The 18,321-nt window shown below is 40.7% G+C and overlaps 2 protein-coding genes across 3 annotated transcripts in view; one reads left to right on the top strand and one right to left on the bottom strand.

Moving 5' to 3' along the window:
- Positions 1-3,885, top strand: part of adcy2b (adenylate cyclase 2b (brain)) — a 74,864-nt gene extending 70,979 nt beyond the window's left edge. The window contains exons 21-25 of one of the 2 annotated variants that reach the window (XM_080862471.1): positions 837-983; positions 1,225-1,332; positions 2,536-2,650; positions 2,750-2,874; positions 2,965-3,885. In XM_080862471.1, coding sequence (XP_080718597.1) covers positions 837-983; positions 1,225-1,332; positions 2,536-2,650; positions 2,750-2,874; positions 2,965-3,117 — 648 coding nt within the window. In that variant the 3' untranslated portion in view covers positions 3,118-3,885. The remainder of the gene's footprint in view (positions 1-836; positions 984-1,224; positions 1,333-2,535; positions 2,651-2,749; positions 2,875-2,964) is intronic. The other variant, XM_080862472.1, reaches the window with a different exon arrangement.
- A 1,038-nt stretch (positions 3,886-4,923) lies between these two features.
- Positions 4,924-8,573, bottom strand: cfap90 (cilia and flagella associated protein 90). The gene is made up of 3 exons (XM_080863164.1): positions 8,380-8,573; positions 7,840-7,956; positions 4,924-6,292 (listed from the first exon to the last, which is right to left on the bottom strand). The coding sequence occupies exons 1-3, from the start codon at positions 8,494-8,496 to the stop codon at positions 6,113-6,115; spliced, it is 414 nt and encodes a 137-aa protein (XP_080719290.1). The 5' UTR covers positions 8,497-8,573; the 3' UTR covers positions 4,924-6,112.
- Positions 8,574-18,321: the final 9,748 nt, after the last annotated feature.

Genomic DNA, 18,321 nt, shown 5'->3' with positions numbered 1-18,321 from the left:
TTTTGCTTTGTTTTATGCTTTGCTTCGAGCCCTGTGTACAGGAGCTGCATGCTAAATGATCTTTTGTTAAAAGGGTTGGCGTAATAAGCATATGCTTCAGCCAATACCTTTGTCTACCCTTGTCTCGCGCTTTCTTGCTTTGTGGTAATCTTTATTCTGTATTCACTGAGATATTTGAATGCTAATCAATAAATCAAAAAAATATCAAAAATAAAATAAATTACCTCCTAATGCTATATTTGACTTAATTAGGGTCATATCTGTCGTCACTAATGTTTCCTCTGTTTCGTGGTTGGCATCTTCATGATAATCTACTAGAATAGCACACACCACCAAGCATAAATCAGTGCAGATGGAAATAATCTTCTTTTGACTATCGTGGTACTGACTGAAAAATACATGATAAAAACTGCATATTTTATATGTGCTGTTAACACATATCCTTTATAATGATATTCCTTATCTGTCACATATTGTTCAAATCATTTTCTTTCCCAGTGGAGTTTAATAAACACATTCCCTTTTGATTTCTGTTATTTCACTCTTTCCACAGACGCTGTATTAGACGTGGCCTACTTGCTTAACATACTTTCCGTTCCCGTGCTTCACCTCAGTTGCTCTGCTCTTACTTCTGTCTGTCTTGTAATGAACGCTGTTACTATTTTGCTCCTGCAAACACCCAGAGTCCCCCCGCAGACATGATTAAAGCTTCTTCGTATTTATTTAAAGAGTCGGTGTCATTGTTCAGCACGAGCTATTCAGCTCATAGATTTCCTTCACCTGTGCCAGATCAATACAACCCATAGAGCCGTTATCTTCTTCTCGCTCGTTACCAGGACCTTTATCATCAGTCGTACGAGTCGGTGTGTGTGATGTTCGCCTCCATCCCAGATTTCAAAGAGTTTTATACTGAGTCTGATGTCAATAAGGAGGGACTGGAGTGTCTCCGTCTTCTCAACGAGATCATAGCAGACTTTGATGAGGTAAACTCCTCTCATATTGATCATCCTTGCTGTCTCAGTCACAATGGAAAAAGGAAAAAACGAAAAAGAAAAAAATAACCTTCCCCTGCTGCTTTTTTTTGAGAAGCAATCACACTTGGTTATTATGCTCTAAAGTAGCAGGGATAGCAGAAGAAAATGCCAGCGTTTGGCTGAAAGCCACCGCTATTTCCTGCTTCTTGTAGATGTAATATAATGGGCTCTTTTCCTCCTGCGCCCGCAGCTGCTGTCCAAGCCAAAATTCAGCGGAGTGGAGAAGATTAAGACCATCGGTTCTACCTACATGGCTGCGACTGGACTCAACGTGACGCCAGGACCAGATTGTGCACAGGCAAGTTTCTACACACGTCTGCATTCACAAAGAGCCACACAGTGTTTACTGCTGCTCCAGACAATCTGCATATCATTCAAGCACCAGTGATTCATTACTGCACTTTGAATACATCAGTGTAAGCAAATTAGATCATCGTTCAGAAATGTGGCAGCACTGTGCTTTGTTTAAAAGAAAAAAAACCTTCCTGATTGGTGGAAATGTGCTTAATTGACATTTGCAAAGCCCCCACCAGCCACCCAAACCCCCCAGTCACTGTTGCTGCACCTGCATCTTCTAGCAGAGCACATAATGTAGTCTGCAGGGATAAGAGCGCTCTGCACTCAGAATCCTTGGTAATTTTTATAACAATGCGTAGCTGATTTCACACAGGGGCAGACAGAAGCAGGCGTCTCTTTGATGGCTGATTTGCTGGACTGCTGCAGGCTGATTGTATCAGCTGTTGCCAACTCTGTCACTTTTTAATGTTTCCAGCTTGCTGATAAAGAAGCATGTAAAGCTAAAAAAAAAAAAAAAACACTTGATCGCACAATACTGTACATGACATCAGTAAATAACATGGGGGGATTAGCTTTGTTTTGAATCAAGTGTTTTTGTTCCAGTATTATAAATGAAAATGGAATGAGAGCAGATCAGTCACAGCCCTGGCTAGATCATTTGTTCTGTGTAGAGAACCAGGATTTATCTTCTTTAAATGCTTTGCCTTACATCTGGGCATGAAAAGGTTTTGAGGATTTTAGCATTAACTCATTAAGCAGCAAGTTTGGGAAACTAGCTTACTCCTAACCCCTTTTTGTGGTGTTACAGAGACAAGTATTCCCCAGATACTAGGGATATGCGTAGTTATTAAATTAGACAATTAAATTAAAAGCCTTAACCCTTGTGAGGCAGAAATATTACTCAGTTAAGCTATGCGACAACAAATAAGGGGAACATCTTGTAAGAGCATTGAGATTTGGAAGTATTTTCATGTAGGAAATGCTGGCTAGGTGTAATAAACTATAAATTTAACATTTTATTATGGCCCAACCGTAACCGGCTTAGCAACCTGTTTCTGTTGCTATCCAGCTGTGCTGCTGTAAACTTCATCTCCAAAGCGTTTACTGCCCAGTGTAAAACCAAGCTACTATCACTTTAAAAACATAAACAGTCACAATCTCGCACTAGTGTCCCCTGTGACTGTTTTCTCTTCATTACCCTCAGGAACACGACAGACAGTACATGCACATTGGCACAATGGTGGAGTTTGCATTTGCTCTCGTTGGGAAGCTGGATGTCATCAACAAGCACTCTTTTAATGACTTCAGACTGCGGATCGGTGAGAGCTCTTCCTCGTAGCATGAACACGGCACAGATTTCACTTTACATAAAGGTGTGTAATCATTCTGAAATGTTAACTGCTTTGTCTATTTGTAAGGCATAAACCATGGGCCAGTGATTGCAGGAGTAATTGGGGCCCAGAAGCCTCAGTATGACATCTGGGGAAACAGTGTGAATGTGGCCAGTAGGATGGAAACCACTGGGTTACTGGGAAAAATACAGGTGGGATGTCTTCCAAAGCACTCTTGTATTTCTTGCCAAATTTTATTGAATTTTTTTTTTTTTTTAATCACATCTCGTCCTTCTGTGCAGGTAACAGAGGAGACACGTGAAATCTTAACAAAATTAGGGTACATGTGTTCATGTCGCGGCATCATCAATGTGAAGGGTAAAGGAGAGCTGAAGACCTACTTTGTTCACACAGAGATGACCAGATCTCTGTCACAAGGGACCGTGATGCCTTGAGCACGCCACGCTAACCGAACAAATAGACTTGACGACACAATTGCGCACACAAAGTGGCCGTAGAAGTGATTTGTCATTCTCTGTTAAGTAAAACCCATTACCAGAAGCCAGCAGCACGACGGATAGATGATTGTAAAGAACCACTTTTGTCCTTAGCAGCACAGTGTAAGCTGAAGCCAAGGTGCACCGCCGCAGTCCTTCAAGGCTGCACTTAAGATGGTTTTCACATCTCAAGTGTAACAAGGACTTCACTCTGAGGGGTCACTTGACTGTCTAAAGGAGTGCCTGACTCAAAGGGAGGTTTGCTAAATTAGTGCAGCTCTCAAGGACCGCAGTCACCCGTCTGTACAATAGTAGCGGTGTGGAGCTAATTACCTATGCCAGTGTTGCTGTGCTTCAGAGCCTTACACTCGAGCAAACTGAGCCGCCTGCCGAGCTGTGGTTTTTTGTTTTTTGTTTTTTCCCTATCTACGCTTGGTTGGCAATGTGAGCCGGTTTGTTCCATTTTATTGCAAATGGATGTTACAATAGTTTATTGTCATTTAGAGCTATTGTTGCCAACAAAATGCCAGCGTGATGGTTAGTTTGCCAGAACCTGTGATTTGTATTTATAACTACAGAGCCGCGTTTGTGTCCCACTCGAGCAGGTGGACTCAGGCGCGGGCTCAAAAGTAGAGGTTTCTTTTTTATAATCCATCTGGAACCAAACCAACCGCATGTGTGTAAATGTCCACTGCCATTCTTTTGTTATTCATTAAACATTTGTATATAAACTGACGTCCTTTGTCTGTCTTTGGTTTAGTGCTCTAAACAGAAGAGCACGATAAAAGATCTGTCACACTGTAAACACACGAAGTATTCACTGGAGTCAGTAGCTCATTAGTTTCATTAGCTTTAAAGTTGTGATGCTCATTTCCAGTTCTGTATCTTTAGTCTTACGCTGCTTGAATCACAGTTCAAAATAACCCTTAGAGTGTTTACCTGCTCAGAGCTATGGTGAAGCTCAGTATTTCACTCTGCCATTCACCTTCCTTTGAGCTAGCTTTCTCTTGATTGGCTGCCCCTCATAAACAGAAGGTTTCAACTTACATATATTAGGAACTTTTTACCTCTTTGACATGGCACAGAGCCAAGAGTCAAAACCCTGATAACCAACAGCTAATCTCAATGTCATTACAAGCTTGATAGTGATTATTTGAACATCTGTTCATGTTTATTTTGAGCATCTTTTGCTATAAATATATGTACTATATATGTACAGGTTCATAAAAAGGTAACCGTTCATATACTCTATATTCATTGCTCACGATTGCAAAGATTTTAAATCTTTTAGAAAATATCATTGTGGTTTATGGCTCCTGAGATTTAGAAATTCAATACACAATAGATGAAAATCAAAACTGCTTTACAATATAGAAATGACCAACTTCTGAAAAATATATATATTTCTACACTCAGTGCTTGGTTGAGGCTCGTTTATCATTAATTCCAGGATCAATGCAGCGCTCTTATGGCTTATGGCACAGCTAAAATGTTCTTGATCATAGCCTTCACCTCGTCTGTTTCCTGTCTTCCTTTTGTAGTAGTTTAATAATACACCACAGTGTGAGGTACAGATCAGGTGAGTTGACTGGTCAATCATGTACAGTAATAACATGGACAGTAAAACCATTCGGTAGTACTCTAAGTGCTGTGGGCAGGTGTGCTGAGTGCTGCTGGAAAAGCAAGTGAGCATGTCCATAAAGACTGTCAACAGATGAAAGCATGAAGTTCATTTTAATTCATTTCAATTTAATTGTATTTATACTGCATTAAATCACAACACTTGTATCAGCCTGTATTGCCAGGTTAAGACCCTAAAATAATAGTGAAAACCCCAACAATCAGACCACTCCCTATGAACAAGCACTTGGTGACAGTGGGAAGGAATAACTTCCTTTTAACGGGAAGAAACATGCAGCAGAACCAGGCTCAGAAAGGGGCAGCTATGGACTGTTTGAGGTTGGGGGAGACAGACAGGACAAAAGACATAATACGGACAAGAGCCTGGTAGAGTTGTGGTAGATGGCTAATAGACTTTGGACTTCATAAATTGGACTAACACCAGGAAATATTATGGGGCGGGGTATTTCTTGTCACTGTAACCTTGAAACACCAACTCCTCTAACAGCTCCCTAACATCACTGCAGTTCTAGCACCACATACATTTAAATCTTGTCAAGTTTCTAAGAATAAGAGCTCTATTTCAGCCACAGTACAAAGGCAGAAGCAAATGAGAGCTGTCTGCACTCAAAAATAATCTTATCGTGTAGGAGGCTGATCTCTGTTGCGTGGGTTTAGTATTTATACACAAAAAGAATCTGAGAACTTAGTGAACCGAGGAGGTTAGTGAGGTAAAAAAAAATGCATTTATGTAAGGCGAGGTGAACTAAAAAAAAACAGTAAGAAAAAAACAGATCAAATGCAGGGAGTGCAGCGTACACTGATGTAGAAGCTAATTTAAAAAGAATGGGTTGTTCAAATGATCAGTACCTGAGAGAAACTGGCCAGCTACTCCAACGCTGGCTTCAACCTTTCAAATTTGCTCCATACAAAATCCCATTACAAAAATTCACATTATTCCTGACACCCAGAGTGTAAAAACAAACATCACACAAGAAGGCAGTCAGAAAACAAAATCTAATCTTTGAGCCATACAGAGAATTCACCTACTAAATCTGGGAAATACGTTATGATTCACTTCAGTCTCGACTGAAACATTATATTCATGCTGATTGAAGAAGAAAATGTAGGTGGACTTTCGTAGAAAATAAAGGTCTTTTCTAGTCATTAAGAATAAAAATCTGTCTTGCTACTACAGTCAACAGTTATGTCAGTGGGTTAAATGTTTACACTTGCATTCTTTTACTAAACAATCTACAGAGCACAACATTGTTTATTATTAGAGTTTCCACAGTGAGAAAAAAACGCCTTCATGCACTGATACGTCAGACTTTTAAGAAGGTCTCACTGATCCGTATCCTTCTTCCACACTCCATAAGATCCCATTTTTCATGTAGATTTCAGATTTAATGCAGGCTACACGCGCATACTGCCTCTCTGTGAAGTAGAGTGTGGGAGCGGGACGACGGCCATACTCTGACGAGGACAGCACCGGCACAGTTCTGGACCTCTCCTGGAAGGGAGCAGCATGGCCACATGGAAGAAGTGTTAAAGCTGCGCTAGCTGTGATGCATGTGTTGGACTTCTCTTTCCACAAAGTTGCATATTTTAAAAAGAGGAAGTTTAGGGAAACATGAAGCAGGAGGTTTCCACAGCAATTATGTTCATATGACAAAGTTACATTGAGGTAATGTCACACACACACACACACACACAGATATACATATACATATAAAATAACCCCATCACTGATCATTTAGATTTAGTTATTTTTTTTCTGGCACCAGGCAGCCTTTTTTTAAACAACATTATCTCCTGCTGAAGTTGATTTTTTTTCTTGCTAATTGTTACACACATAGCTGGTTTTGTGTCTTACATTTCATAAGGACCACAGTGTAACTGTACCTGATTTTCAGGTGAACAGAGACATTAATTTGAGCGGTAAAAAGAAATGTGGAGGCGTTGCACAGAAGGAATGTGTCTGTGGCATGAATACTGAACTGCTAGCTGTTGGAACGTGTCCGTATTACTTGCTGAAAGGATTCATCATTCCTGTTGCTGTTTGAATCAGCACGCCAGAGCTGTTACAGATGTAGCTAATGGATTCCTCCATCAGCTGCTGCAGACACAGTTTATGGATTTCTCCATCAGTTAAGACAGAATTCATTGAAAAAAATGACTGTAGCTGTGGTTAGTGACCACACACTTCACCACTCACTGGACATACAGCTGAACACCTTGTATAACATATTTCTGAGCTGCTGCTACCAGGACAGCTTTATCACCTCAATATAACTATTTCCTATAATACAGCTATATTTCCACCTTTTATTACGAGATGCAAATTAAGTAAAATTGTGGCTCTTTGCTATTAAAAACATCACATCTAGGGTGTGTCCATTAGATAACAATGCTATAACAACAACTAACTGTTAACTGTTTAAACCCCAAAACCAGACCAGTGAATCTGTTGCTTTGAGGTGTACAGCTTCAGGTCGATAACTAAACCTGCTACTGTTCTGATCAGTAAGACAGTTGAAGTAAAGGTATTTTTGCACTTAATGAAACTATCGTGGTTTGCTCCTCTGATTAGATTCGATTTAGTCTCTTTCTTATTGCTACGTCCCACACTGACAGAAATGAAAGCTGCCCTCCAAAATTGTATGAGCTATCCCCTGTTGTCTTTGGGAAAACTGAAATACACATGCTGCTCATTATTATCGAGGGCACTAAGGTGTCTCTGGGTGGGCTTTTTCAATAGCTCTGTTAACACCAGGAACCTCTGACTTCAGAAAGGTCAGGCAGTATGTGCTTCTGGCTCTGGTAGGTCTATATTTTTACAATTACATTCAGTGGAAACAGAAGAAGAAAAATAGAACACTGTCATCATGCTCTAATGAGAAAAAAAATGAAACATTTTTAAATTATTATTCTCATTTTTAACTCCATATTTTTTGTCCTTGGAGTCTGCGGCAGTTGTTTAATGCAATTAATGTTTGTTAAATGCCCCGTATTTCTGCATCCGTAAGAGGTGTATGCACTACATTACGTGACCATTACCTCTTTATTTATGTCAAGTCCTCTTCCTTTCCAGTGTTTTCTGTCATCCCGGGGGAGCCACATATCAAAACCCTCAACATGGTTGTGTAATCGGTCATACATGGACACATCTGAGACCTAAATGTGGAGAAGAAAGAGTCCAGCATTCAAAGTATTTCCTGTTGTGGAAGGAGATGCTTTTTTTTGTCACTTTGGGCAATGAGAAGTAGGTGTTAATAGTAGAGGGGAACGCAAGAGTGCTAGCAAATACATAATACATGTATAAATATACAAAGGGTGAGTGGTGAACCGTTTTTATATAGTTTATAATTCAAAAGGAGTTCAAAAGCACCAACGCAACTTTATTAAGAAAGGAGTTTTAAGTAGGTACAATTTAATGTATTAACCCGCGTTAATATTCCCAATTTTGTTAACTGGAGATTTTGTTAATTGTTATAGTTATAGATACAAACTATAACTATAACTATAACTGAGCGTTATCCTAAATAACACTCAGTAATAAATATAACTGGCTAGGTTCTGTTAGCTAACCAGTGTTACCTTCGCTTCGTTGTTAAAGTAGGACATTTGTTTGGGCTCATTTCTTCGCGGTGTGACGTAGCTGAAGGCTGACAGTGTAGCCAGCGGTTTGGTTTTTGCCTCGAGTGAAACGTCCATCGTTCTAGCTCAAAACCTGTCTCAAAACCCCAGAAAAGTCCAGTCAAACTGTCCAGTCAGACCGCAGGCGTCTGGGGTTGCTAAGATACCAACCTAGCAACTTGATGTGCTGCCTTCACATGCTTTTGGAGTTTCGTGTACTTCCGAGTCTCTTGCTGCTGAAGGTTTTAAATCAAGTGTTTTCAAAGCAGGTGTGTTAAACCTAAAAATCAGGTTAGAGACTCCAATCTCGCCCACTGGACTTCCATGGAAAATATGAAGGAGGGCGCACATTTTGGAATTCTAACTGTGTTTTCATAACGTTTACAGCTTTTCCTAATGAGAAATACCTCTGCAACATTCTTCACAGTACACCAAAGTAATAGATAAACATTAAATGACAGAAAAGTTTGGGTTTTTTTCACTATCTATGTCACGATCCTGGGTCTTTTGACCCAGCGTTTTGAGTTTTAGTTTATTTTGATGTTCATGGTATGTTTAAGTTCATTAGGCTATAAGTTCATTTGCTTATTAGTTTCCCCTTGTGTTTTTAACCCCTGTTAAGTCTCCCTTGCCCTTCATGTGTTTCATGTTTGTGTGTCTTGTGTTGTCAAGTTCATGTTCTCATGTCTGCATCTCATTATGTTACCTGTTTTATTTTGAAGAAGTCCTGTGTTCCTGTGTTCTGTGTTTAGTTTTAGTTTAGTTTTCAGTCATTCCTTGTCAGGTCGTCTGCTCGTCACGTCGCATCTTCAGGTATCCATGTCAGTTCACCATGTTTCGGGTTTTTTCATGTTTTAGTTTTAGTTCACCCAGTTTAGGTTATTATTTAGTTTCACCCATGCCCTTTGTTTGTATTTATTTTGCCAGCCTTAATAAACTGCTTGTTTTCTGTTAATCCACGTCACGTTTCATAGTTTTGGTCTGCACTTGAGTCCTTTTTAGAAACACAGCCAGACTGTGACAATCTACTATAGAAATTTCTGTCTTTTTACAATATGCTCATGCTAAAATAATTAATAAAATAGGACCTTATTGTGAATTAACAATAACTTTGCCTTCTTTTTAGTTACAGTACAGTCTGTGGTGTGAGCTACTAAAACCTTTTCTGTAATTTGACAGGTATACCTTTAACAATTAAGCCCCAAAGAGTCGTGCAGACAGATTTCCTTCATGAAATAGAGCCACATGTCTCTATCATGAAGTAAAACGTGAGATGTGCTGTTGAAGTTCCTCCTTTTTCTTATATTGAGATTTTTGCAGGAAGTCAGTGTGGAGTTAAACCTCTGAAAAATGAGTTTGACATCCCTGTTTTACACAGTTAACTCAACTGAGTTTGTTCTCTCTCTCTCTCTCTCTCTGTGTGTGTGTGTGTGTGTGTGTGTGTGTGTGTGTGTGTGTGTGTGTGTGTGTGTGTGTGTGTGTGTGTGTGTGTGTGTGTGTGTGTGTGTGTGTGTGTTATTAGTACAAGATCCCAACGCGCAATAAATCATTGTGACACATAGATGTATGTTGGTACCAAACTATCAGCTGCGAGGGGATATTTCCATTGGCTGCTTTTGGCCTTTGGACACATTTTGAAAGTCACACTCTGTTAAACGACCTCTTGGGGAAATCGTTACTGGTGTCTAATTTTCTGACTTCTCAGCTATTGTGACTGGAAGAAGATACCAAACCACGGGGGCTTTTCTTATTAACTGTCACAGCTGCATTAATGCAGCCATTAATTATCAACAATTCTATAATTGCTCATTTGCAACTCGTGGAGAGGCCAGTACAATCTTGTGATTTCATTTGTTTATGAAACTGGTTTATGGTGCACCATATTTTCTAACTAAAGTTAAAGACAGGAAGGTCTACTGACCCAAATTCTATAAATGACTGAAAGCCTGCTGTTCTCAGCCGGTACACAGTTGAATTACTGCTACAAGGTTGTTAAGAGTCAGCGGTGGAAAATCAAATGATGGCACATCTTTGCACAGCTGCATCACTGTCTTCCTTTATGCTAATAACACTTGTCCCTCGGAGGCCCCTCAGAAGGTCTCTCACTGCATCTGCTGTGTGAGTCTGGCAGCAGAATTAGTTTATAACAGCGGACAGATTACGCCTCAAGCGCGGTGTGGTGTATGCGGTTATGTTACGGCTGACAAGGAAGCCCAATTTGCTGGGGCTTCAGATTAAGTATAAATAACCTCTCAGTCCCTCAGCACTGCATAAAGATACAGATGGTGCACCTCGAGTTCATCGTGGCAGACTGATTTCAGCGGCTAAACCGAGAAAGCTGCTAGAAATACAAGACTTCAAACATAGTTTTTGAAGGTCTCAACCCTGAAGATGGATTTTCAGAAAAGCTACAGTTAGTGTGCAACGGGGACTAACGCTCCCTGAACCTTTAGTTCTAGTGTCAAAATGACATTTGTTCAATCACACGGGACAGCAGTCATAGCCCTGAACAGACCAACACATAAACTGTCAGTACCAAAATAACACATTCGGTGAAAACGAAACAAAGCATTGCCTACTGTATGCAATACTATATCACATACAACAGGACATACATACAATACAACAGTGCTGTGGATTAGTGGACATCCAGGCCCTCTAGTTTGATCACAGATCCTCTTCAGTGCTATTCTTTGCATTCCTTAGGGAGGAAGAGCTGGAGAGTGCACCACAACTATCTTCTGTGCCTTCTTGTGTTCTGTTGTCTTTCACATCCTCACTCCTCTTCTACAGGCAGGAAGAGGACAAGGTGTGCCCCCTAAACTGTTTATGAAAACTGTCTGTTACTTGTGTACGTGGAATAAAAAGAATCTTTCACTTCTCTCATTTTAGGACATTCTGGCACAAACGAAGTCTGGAAGGAATAAGTGGGTAATATTTCAATCTGCTGAATAGTTCTCCTCTCCAAAATATGTTGGCATTGTTTATTATTTAAGTGTGAGTGCAGAGTGGAGTCCATCTAGTCTTCAAAGTCGAGTCACTTATGCGAGTCTCGTAAAACATATTCATACAGCATTACTGCAACGGCACCTCAACAGCTGGTTTACAGCGAAACATTGCGGGGTCTGCTCAGGTGAACAGCAGCTACCCATCCAGGAGGAAGCCCAATTAGGTACACCTGTTGAACTCATTATTAATGTTAATATCTGATCAGTTAACCACATGGCAGGACCCCATGGTTTCCCTAGTAAACCAATGGGGTCGGCTCTGACCCCATGGGTTCTCCAGGGTTAATGCATTTATCCATGGAGACATGTCTGGTGAAGTTTAAATTGAGCATCAGAAAGGAGAAGAAAGGTCATTAAAGTGACTTTGAATGTATTATTGTTGCTGTTGCCAGATGAGCTGGTCTGAGGATTTCAGAAGCTGCTGATCTACTGGGATTTTCACACTTTAGGCCTCTTTGTACCAACTGAGCCTCATTTAAACATCACAGCCTCTCTGAGTATTGATGCTGACCATCTTTGGATGGCTGCTTCCAAATAATCATCTCAAACTGGTTTCCTGAACACTGTCGTGTTCAGGAAACCGGTTTGAGACGGCCTCCTCCTACTGTGGAGGCCGTTTGAGGCTGTACTCAAACGACCTCCACAGTAGAGCATCTTTGGGTTGAGCTGGAGTGGGGGACTCAGATCGTGGATGTGCAGCTGTAAAATCTGCATTAAAACATGAAAAGGGGGTCCAGCCTAGTATTTGCAAGGTATACCTAATAAATTGGTCACTTAGTCAGTTTAGTAAGGAGAAGGAAAGAGAATAGAAGATACAGAAGAGTGCAGAGGATGGATGTGTGTGCTGTGGGTGGAGGGGGCTGTTTATTATAATTTATTGAACTGTGACCATTGGATGAAAGATATTTTTCCTCGGGTGTCAGTTTGGCTCACTGGTCGAGGAGCGAACCTGCTGCCAGCTGCCGATCAGCCCCGATCTGAGGCCGTCTGCTGTATGCCTCCGCCTGCCCTCCCTTTCTATCTGCTCATCACTGCTCAACTGTCAGTTAAAAGCAAAATTCAAACATAAATATTTAAAAAAGGCAAATATTTTTCCTCTCAGTTTATGCAAACATAAGTGCTCTTTTTTCTAAATATAGCAACATGCTGTGGAAATCAGCATCTTAAGAGTATTCCCTCTGATCCACGACAGAGGTTAGTTTTATTTAGAAATGTCCTCGTTTAAAGACAGCACACTCGGTGTCAGTGAAGGAGCACTCTTCCAGATTCCTTCTCAAACATTTTGATCACCCCGGGTTATATGTTGTCAAAATGTGCTGTCATTTTGGAGGAAACGGTTTATTCAGTGACTCAAAAACATGGAGGAAAGATTCTGGGCGAGTTACAGCCTTTCCCAGGTTAATGCTGGTGTTTTGTTGAATCTCCTGCATGCTGCTGTTGTATTTTATACCACTGGCCCCTGCAGATTTTGACAGTTATACAGAGAAATGTCAGCACATATTGGAACGCTGTCTGTTTTCTTCAGCGACCGATATTGGTCCATCCAAATTGTAGACAACTCAGTCACCTGTCTACATTTCCTAAAACATTTGCACGTGCTACCAAAGCAGTCTCTTTATGATGGGACAAAACACTAACTTTTGCACAGAAATGACCACAAAAGGAGCTTCTCGCACATGCACGCTTTAATCTATCAGTGTGCAGAGTGTGCACGTGTGTGTCTTGCACAGTAATAGTCAACTGAAAGAAAGCTTTTTGTTAGAGACATGACAGTCCAGTTAACCTCTCAGCCTTTTTCCATTTAGCAGCCGTGATGCACTGACACACCTTCTGTTTCTGTGGCTGTGCCAGTCTCACCCACCCTTTTGTCTTTCTCTCCTTCCACGTAACTGTTACGGAGGAGCAGGAGACGGCCAATGAGAGGACACCGTTCTGCTGTTAGCTGGCCCTGACTGCAGCAGATCTGGGGAGCCCGGGTTCTGACGCAGAGGTTCGGTGGCACAGTTCAATAGGCGTGACGTAGAGGAAAGTCGGGGATGTGCAAACAAAAGGTGGGGGGGGGGACAGACAGAGCCCCATCACTTCCCGCTTCCTTTCATTTCATTTCAGAGGTTGTCTCAGAGCACAGGAGTAATTACTGCTGACATTTCAGAGGGATATATTGCTATTTGGCAGGGGTTACTGTGGGAATGAAACAACCTGAAGGAAGGAGTCAGCCGTTTGGTGGTTCCGAGTTATTAAATAGAGATCACCACCACAGAGCCGCGTTCTCATCTGTATAGTTTCATCCCATCTCTTCACATCGTGTTTTATTAATGCGGAATGAAATGTGGCATATCCACCTGGTTTATGTCATTCAGAGCAGCGTTGGGTATTTGAAGTCCTCATCTGTGCGAGGCCGGATGCACAGCTTCAGCTGATGATGAGGGGTTTTTCTTGCAGAAGCGTTGTACAGAATGATAACTCACCTGAGCAGCAAATGACTCATGAAATGCTAATTAGAAACGATACAGGCATCACTTTAAATTCTAATCCAAACTGGTTTAAAGTACTAACGAAATCAACTTTGGACTCACAATTAAAGGCCTTCAAAATTGTTTTTCTCATTCAGTATCAATACAAAAGCAGTTTGGTTCACGCTGAAAACAAGATTTTAGCGAAAGTTGCAACCTTTAACTGACTGGTCACATATCTCTCCAGGCATGATGTCTTTATTGGTGTAGTTTCTTGTTCAAAGAAGAGACAAAAAGGTTATATGAGAAGAATTTTGCAAGAGATTTCGAGCTCTTTTTAAAAAAAAATAAAAATTTAAATCATTAATAACAGCCGCTTAATTTAAAAGCAAGTACCTCCTCTCTCAGTTAAGTTTGAAAGTTTTAGTCTCTCCCATTGTTGTGGAGGGATTTTGGCCTACTCTTCTTTACAGTGTTGCTTCACTTCAATGAGGTTTGCAAGCATTTGTTTATCCACAGCTCTCTTAAGGTCCTGCTACATTAACGGGGTTAAAGTGTGGACTTTGATTGTGCCATTGCAACACCTTGATTCTTGTCTTTTCCAGCCATGCTGCTGTAGAACGGCTGCTCGGCCAAGTGTTAGCTTTAAGAGAGATGGCCTCACACATTTGACTCTAGAATACTTTGGTATACAAAGTGTCTGTGAAAGTTCTCAGTCATCCAGGTCATCATAGTCTAAGGAGCTTGGAAAGAAAAGTATCTGGACTTTAAGTTTCTTCCTTTCATCTGAGAACTTGAAGAAACTTAAAGAAGTCCAGACGCTTTTCTTTCCAAGCTCCTTGGACTTTGGTACACAGAGGACATCATGGCCGACTCAGTGACGGCACAGTGTCCAGGTCCCGTGGCTGTGTTTGTGCTGATATGGCATGTTTGTTTCTTTGCAAACACGACTCTGTGCATTATCGCCAAGCATTGAGAAGATTCAGAAGTCTTAGGGTTTGTTCGGATGCAACTTTGCAAACCTAAGCTGCGCTGCCATGTTCTTTTTAGAGAAAAGAGGCTTTTTCCTGGAAACCTTTCAAATCAGACCATACATGTTCAGTCTCTTTCTAACTGTACTGTCATGAAATCTAACATTTAACATAACTGAGGCCTGTAGAGTCTTGGGTTTTTTGTAGTTTCTCTGAGCACTGGCTGGTCTGACCTTGGGGTGAATTCACCGAGACATCCACTGCTGGGAAGGTTGGCAACAAGCTTTAATGTTCACCGCTCCTGAATAATCTCGTTCTGTTCAGAATGTTTGGAAAAGGTCTTCTGTAGATGAGCCAGACAGCTTCCTTAAGGTCATTGATGATATTTTTCCACCTTAATCAGTTTATCAAATGCAGTTGATTAGCAGCACTTGGATGCCACTCACCCTCATTTTAAGGCCCGCTAAGAACCACATGATGTTTATTATATCCTGATATGTAAAACCTTACATACCCATGTGGAAGAAGACCAGTCAGTCACTAGTGTCAGCCTGCCCCCTTCTGGATGTTTCACAAGCAACACATGAGCGCCTGCATAAGAAGGCAAAGTAGGTAATAAATGAGCTTCACTTGCTGATTTAAAATGCCAACATACTTTATTTAAATCAGCTGTTGGTGAGCGAAGAAGATCATTTATTTCTTATGATATCAGCACAGAGGTCTGTGATGTTTAACACAAACTCCGACATGGTCTTTGTCTTACTGGGTTTACAGGTAAGAGGCTGGGAATGACATCAGCTGTAGTGGATGCACATTAAGCCACTGACACTCATCATCTGTTTTAAAGCACAGGTGTCAACCTAATTTCACTTTGCTCTTAAGTGGGCTAGAGCCAATGTAAATGTCATAAATGTCTGTACTAGATTGTGGAAAAACAGAAACTCCCTGTTAGTTAATTGTTTATGTATTACTTATTACCACTGGTGAAGTGTGAGCACCCATGGAGGAAGTCTTTATCATTAATAAAAGCTTTAAAACCTAGGAAAATACAGTCTCAAATGTCTGCCCTCCTGCATGTTTTCCGAAGTCGTCCAGCGGACCAGATTGGAGTCTCTGGTGGGCTATTTCTGACCCCAAGACCTGATGTTTGACACACCTGTTTTAAAGTGAGACAAGGAACAAGAATAGTTCTCATTTCAGAGGGATTTTTTTTTTTTTTTACTTTTTGTTAATGAATGAATGGGCAGAAAAAATAAACTCGGTCCAAAGTTGAATTCCACACGTAAAAGGCCGTAAACTGTGAGCACATGCATCATAGTTTGTTTTTGTTTTGTTGTTTTTTTTCTCATTTTGCAAACACAGGTAAAAATGCATCTTTACTTGTAGATCTGCATTTGAAATCATGTTGTTAACAGCTGCTTCAGAGGAAAGACTGCAGAGCATCTCCAGTCCTGAACCTAGTGCAGCGAATACATTACAGCTAAAGGTCACTTTCATGCTGAACTCCAGTCAGGAGTACATTATAATGTCATCCCACTGATAAATCAATTTTGCTGTGGGACACTACACCTCCTCAGACGTCAATATAACTGTTTTCACTTGCTCAATTATTTGATAGCATGCTGCGTATATGGGTGTAGGAGGTAAGGGTCTGTTTGTGTATTACTTTCACAGGTTACACAGAAATGTTCATGTTATAGAAAACAAACTGGTCCTCCTTGTGTAAGCAAGCATAAAAACACAACAACAACACTTCCTAGAGACAGGAAGAACCAGCCTCTGGCTCGACAGACGTCCGACTTAACCGGTTAGAGTGAAAGGAAAGAGAGAAGATGAGCTTAGAAACCATACAAACAATGAACACCTAGGTTAGTGTGAGTCACAGTAGCCACACCCAGCTGCTGTTCAAGGCTTTGGCCTGTGAGAGGCCAATCAGAAGAAAGCGAGCTCAAAGGAAGGGCAAAGGGAGCAAAACCAGTCTACTTTAAACTGAAACATCAGCTGTGTGAAGCTGGAAGACCTCTGCTTGATGAGCTCAAGCTATGTTCTCGGTCAGGCCTGCTGTCCCTCGCAGAGTCAAGTGATGGCTCAGTCTTATAAGACCTTATGTCATCCATTTGTTCATCTGGATGTATCTGAATGTTTTACATTACTTCATCGATCTTCATTTCACAAAAATGCACATGAATCCTGCCTTTACTGCAGCTCAAATCTTCATTTGACACCAGTGCCCCTCACCACAGTTACAGCTCAGCTTTCATAGCTTCCTGCTATTTTGTTGCTTGTCATCAAAAAACAATGAACCATGACTCTTATTCACAAATATAGTGCAGACATGATTAAGTTATCCCTCCACATGACCCACTGTGAGATTATTAGAAAAACATGGATTTCTCCCAGCCAATCAGCAAAGATCAGGTTGTGCGACAGATAGTGACATATTTGCATCTGACCAATCAATAATGGCCTGGAGCATTTCAAACTTCAGTGTTTTTACTGAATTTGGGAAATTTGAGTTTTTTGCTCCTAACCTGCTCCCACACTTGTGGTCGTCACATCAAAGCTACCAGTGGTAAGCTGATGAAAACCACGCATTACATAGTTTAAACGTTATTCTATGGGTGAGCCATACTTGTGTTATTTCTAAAAAACAAACAAACAACTTATTATAAACATAGAATAAGTGGTATGTTGGATGTGTTTTGGTTGTTTTATTTGTTTTATGAGCTTACTTAATAATTTAGTAATTCTATGTTTGTAATTCATTTTGTTTTGATTGAATTTCATATAAGGAAAATAAGGAATACCATCAGTTATAATGCTACTTTTTAGTTCTTGTTATGTATTTACAATTTATCTGTCACTGTACATTGTTTTCTGCAGCTCTATACTTCACTGTTGTTGTTTTCCATCAAATTTGGCTGGATATTGACTCAAAAATGCACTTTTTTTCTTTTGCAGCTGTCTACTTTGCTCTTTTATGGAGGACAGCCCATCAAGTACCATCCGATAGAAAAGCACAACCTGTATTAGGACACATGCACATGCTCATTTCAGTGAATTAAATTAAATCTTTGAAGAAAAGTATAAATGTTGAGACACATTCTTAACATATTACAGCAGCTTTGCCACATACTGTGAAGCAGTTGAGAAAAAAAAGAACTTTTCTGTCACGTATGTGTTACTTTGGTGTAGTATGAAAGACTGGAGGAAGTGTTTATCAGTAAGACAAGCTGTAAAATGTATTAAAATATAGTCCAGTAGGCCAAGTGGGAGTGTTTTGAGGGGCCGATTCTGGCCCCGGGGTCTTATGTTTGACACCCCTGCTGTAGACGTTATAGTGGGGGGGTAAATGTCTTGCTTGATACAGCAGCACTTCCAGGATTGGCCGGCAGATGGCGTGAGTAGTCCAGGTCACAATCAGCGCTCCGGGAAAATATTATCATGAGATGGCCTGAATCAAAACAGAGG

This window comes from Rhamphochromis sp. 'chilingali' (assembly GCF_963969265.1).
Source record: "Rhamphochromis sp. 'chilingali' genome assembly, chromosome: 17".
NCBI classification, from domain to species: domain Eukaryota; kingdom Metazoa; phylum Chordata; class Actinopteri; order Cichliformes; family Cichlidae; genus Rhamphochromis; species Rhamphochromis sp. 'chilingali'.
The sequence above is the reverse complement of the archived record's forward strand: the minus strand, read 5'-3'. Positions and strand labels throughout refer to the sequence as shown.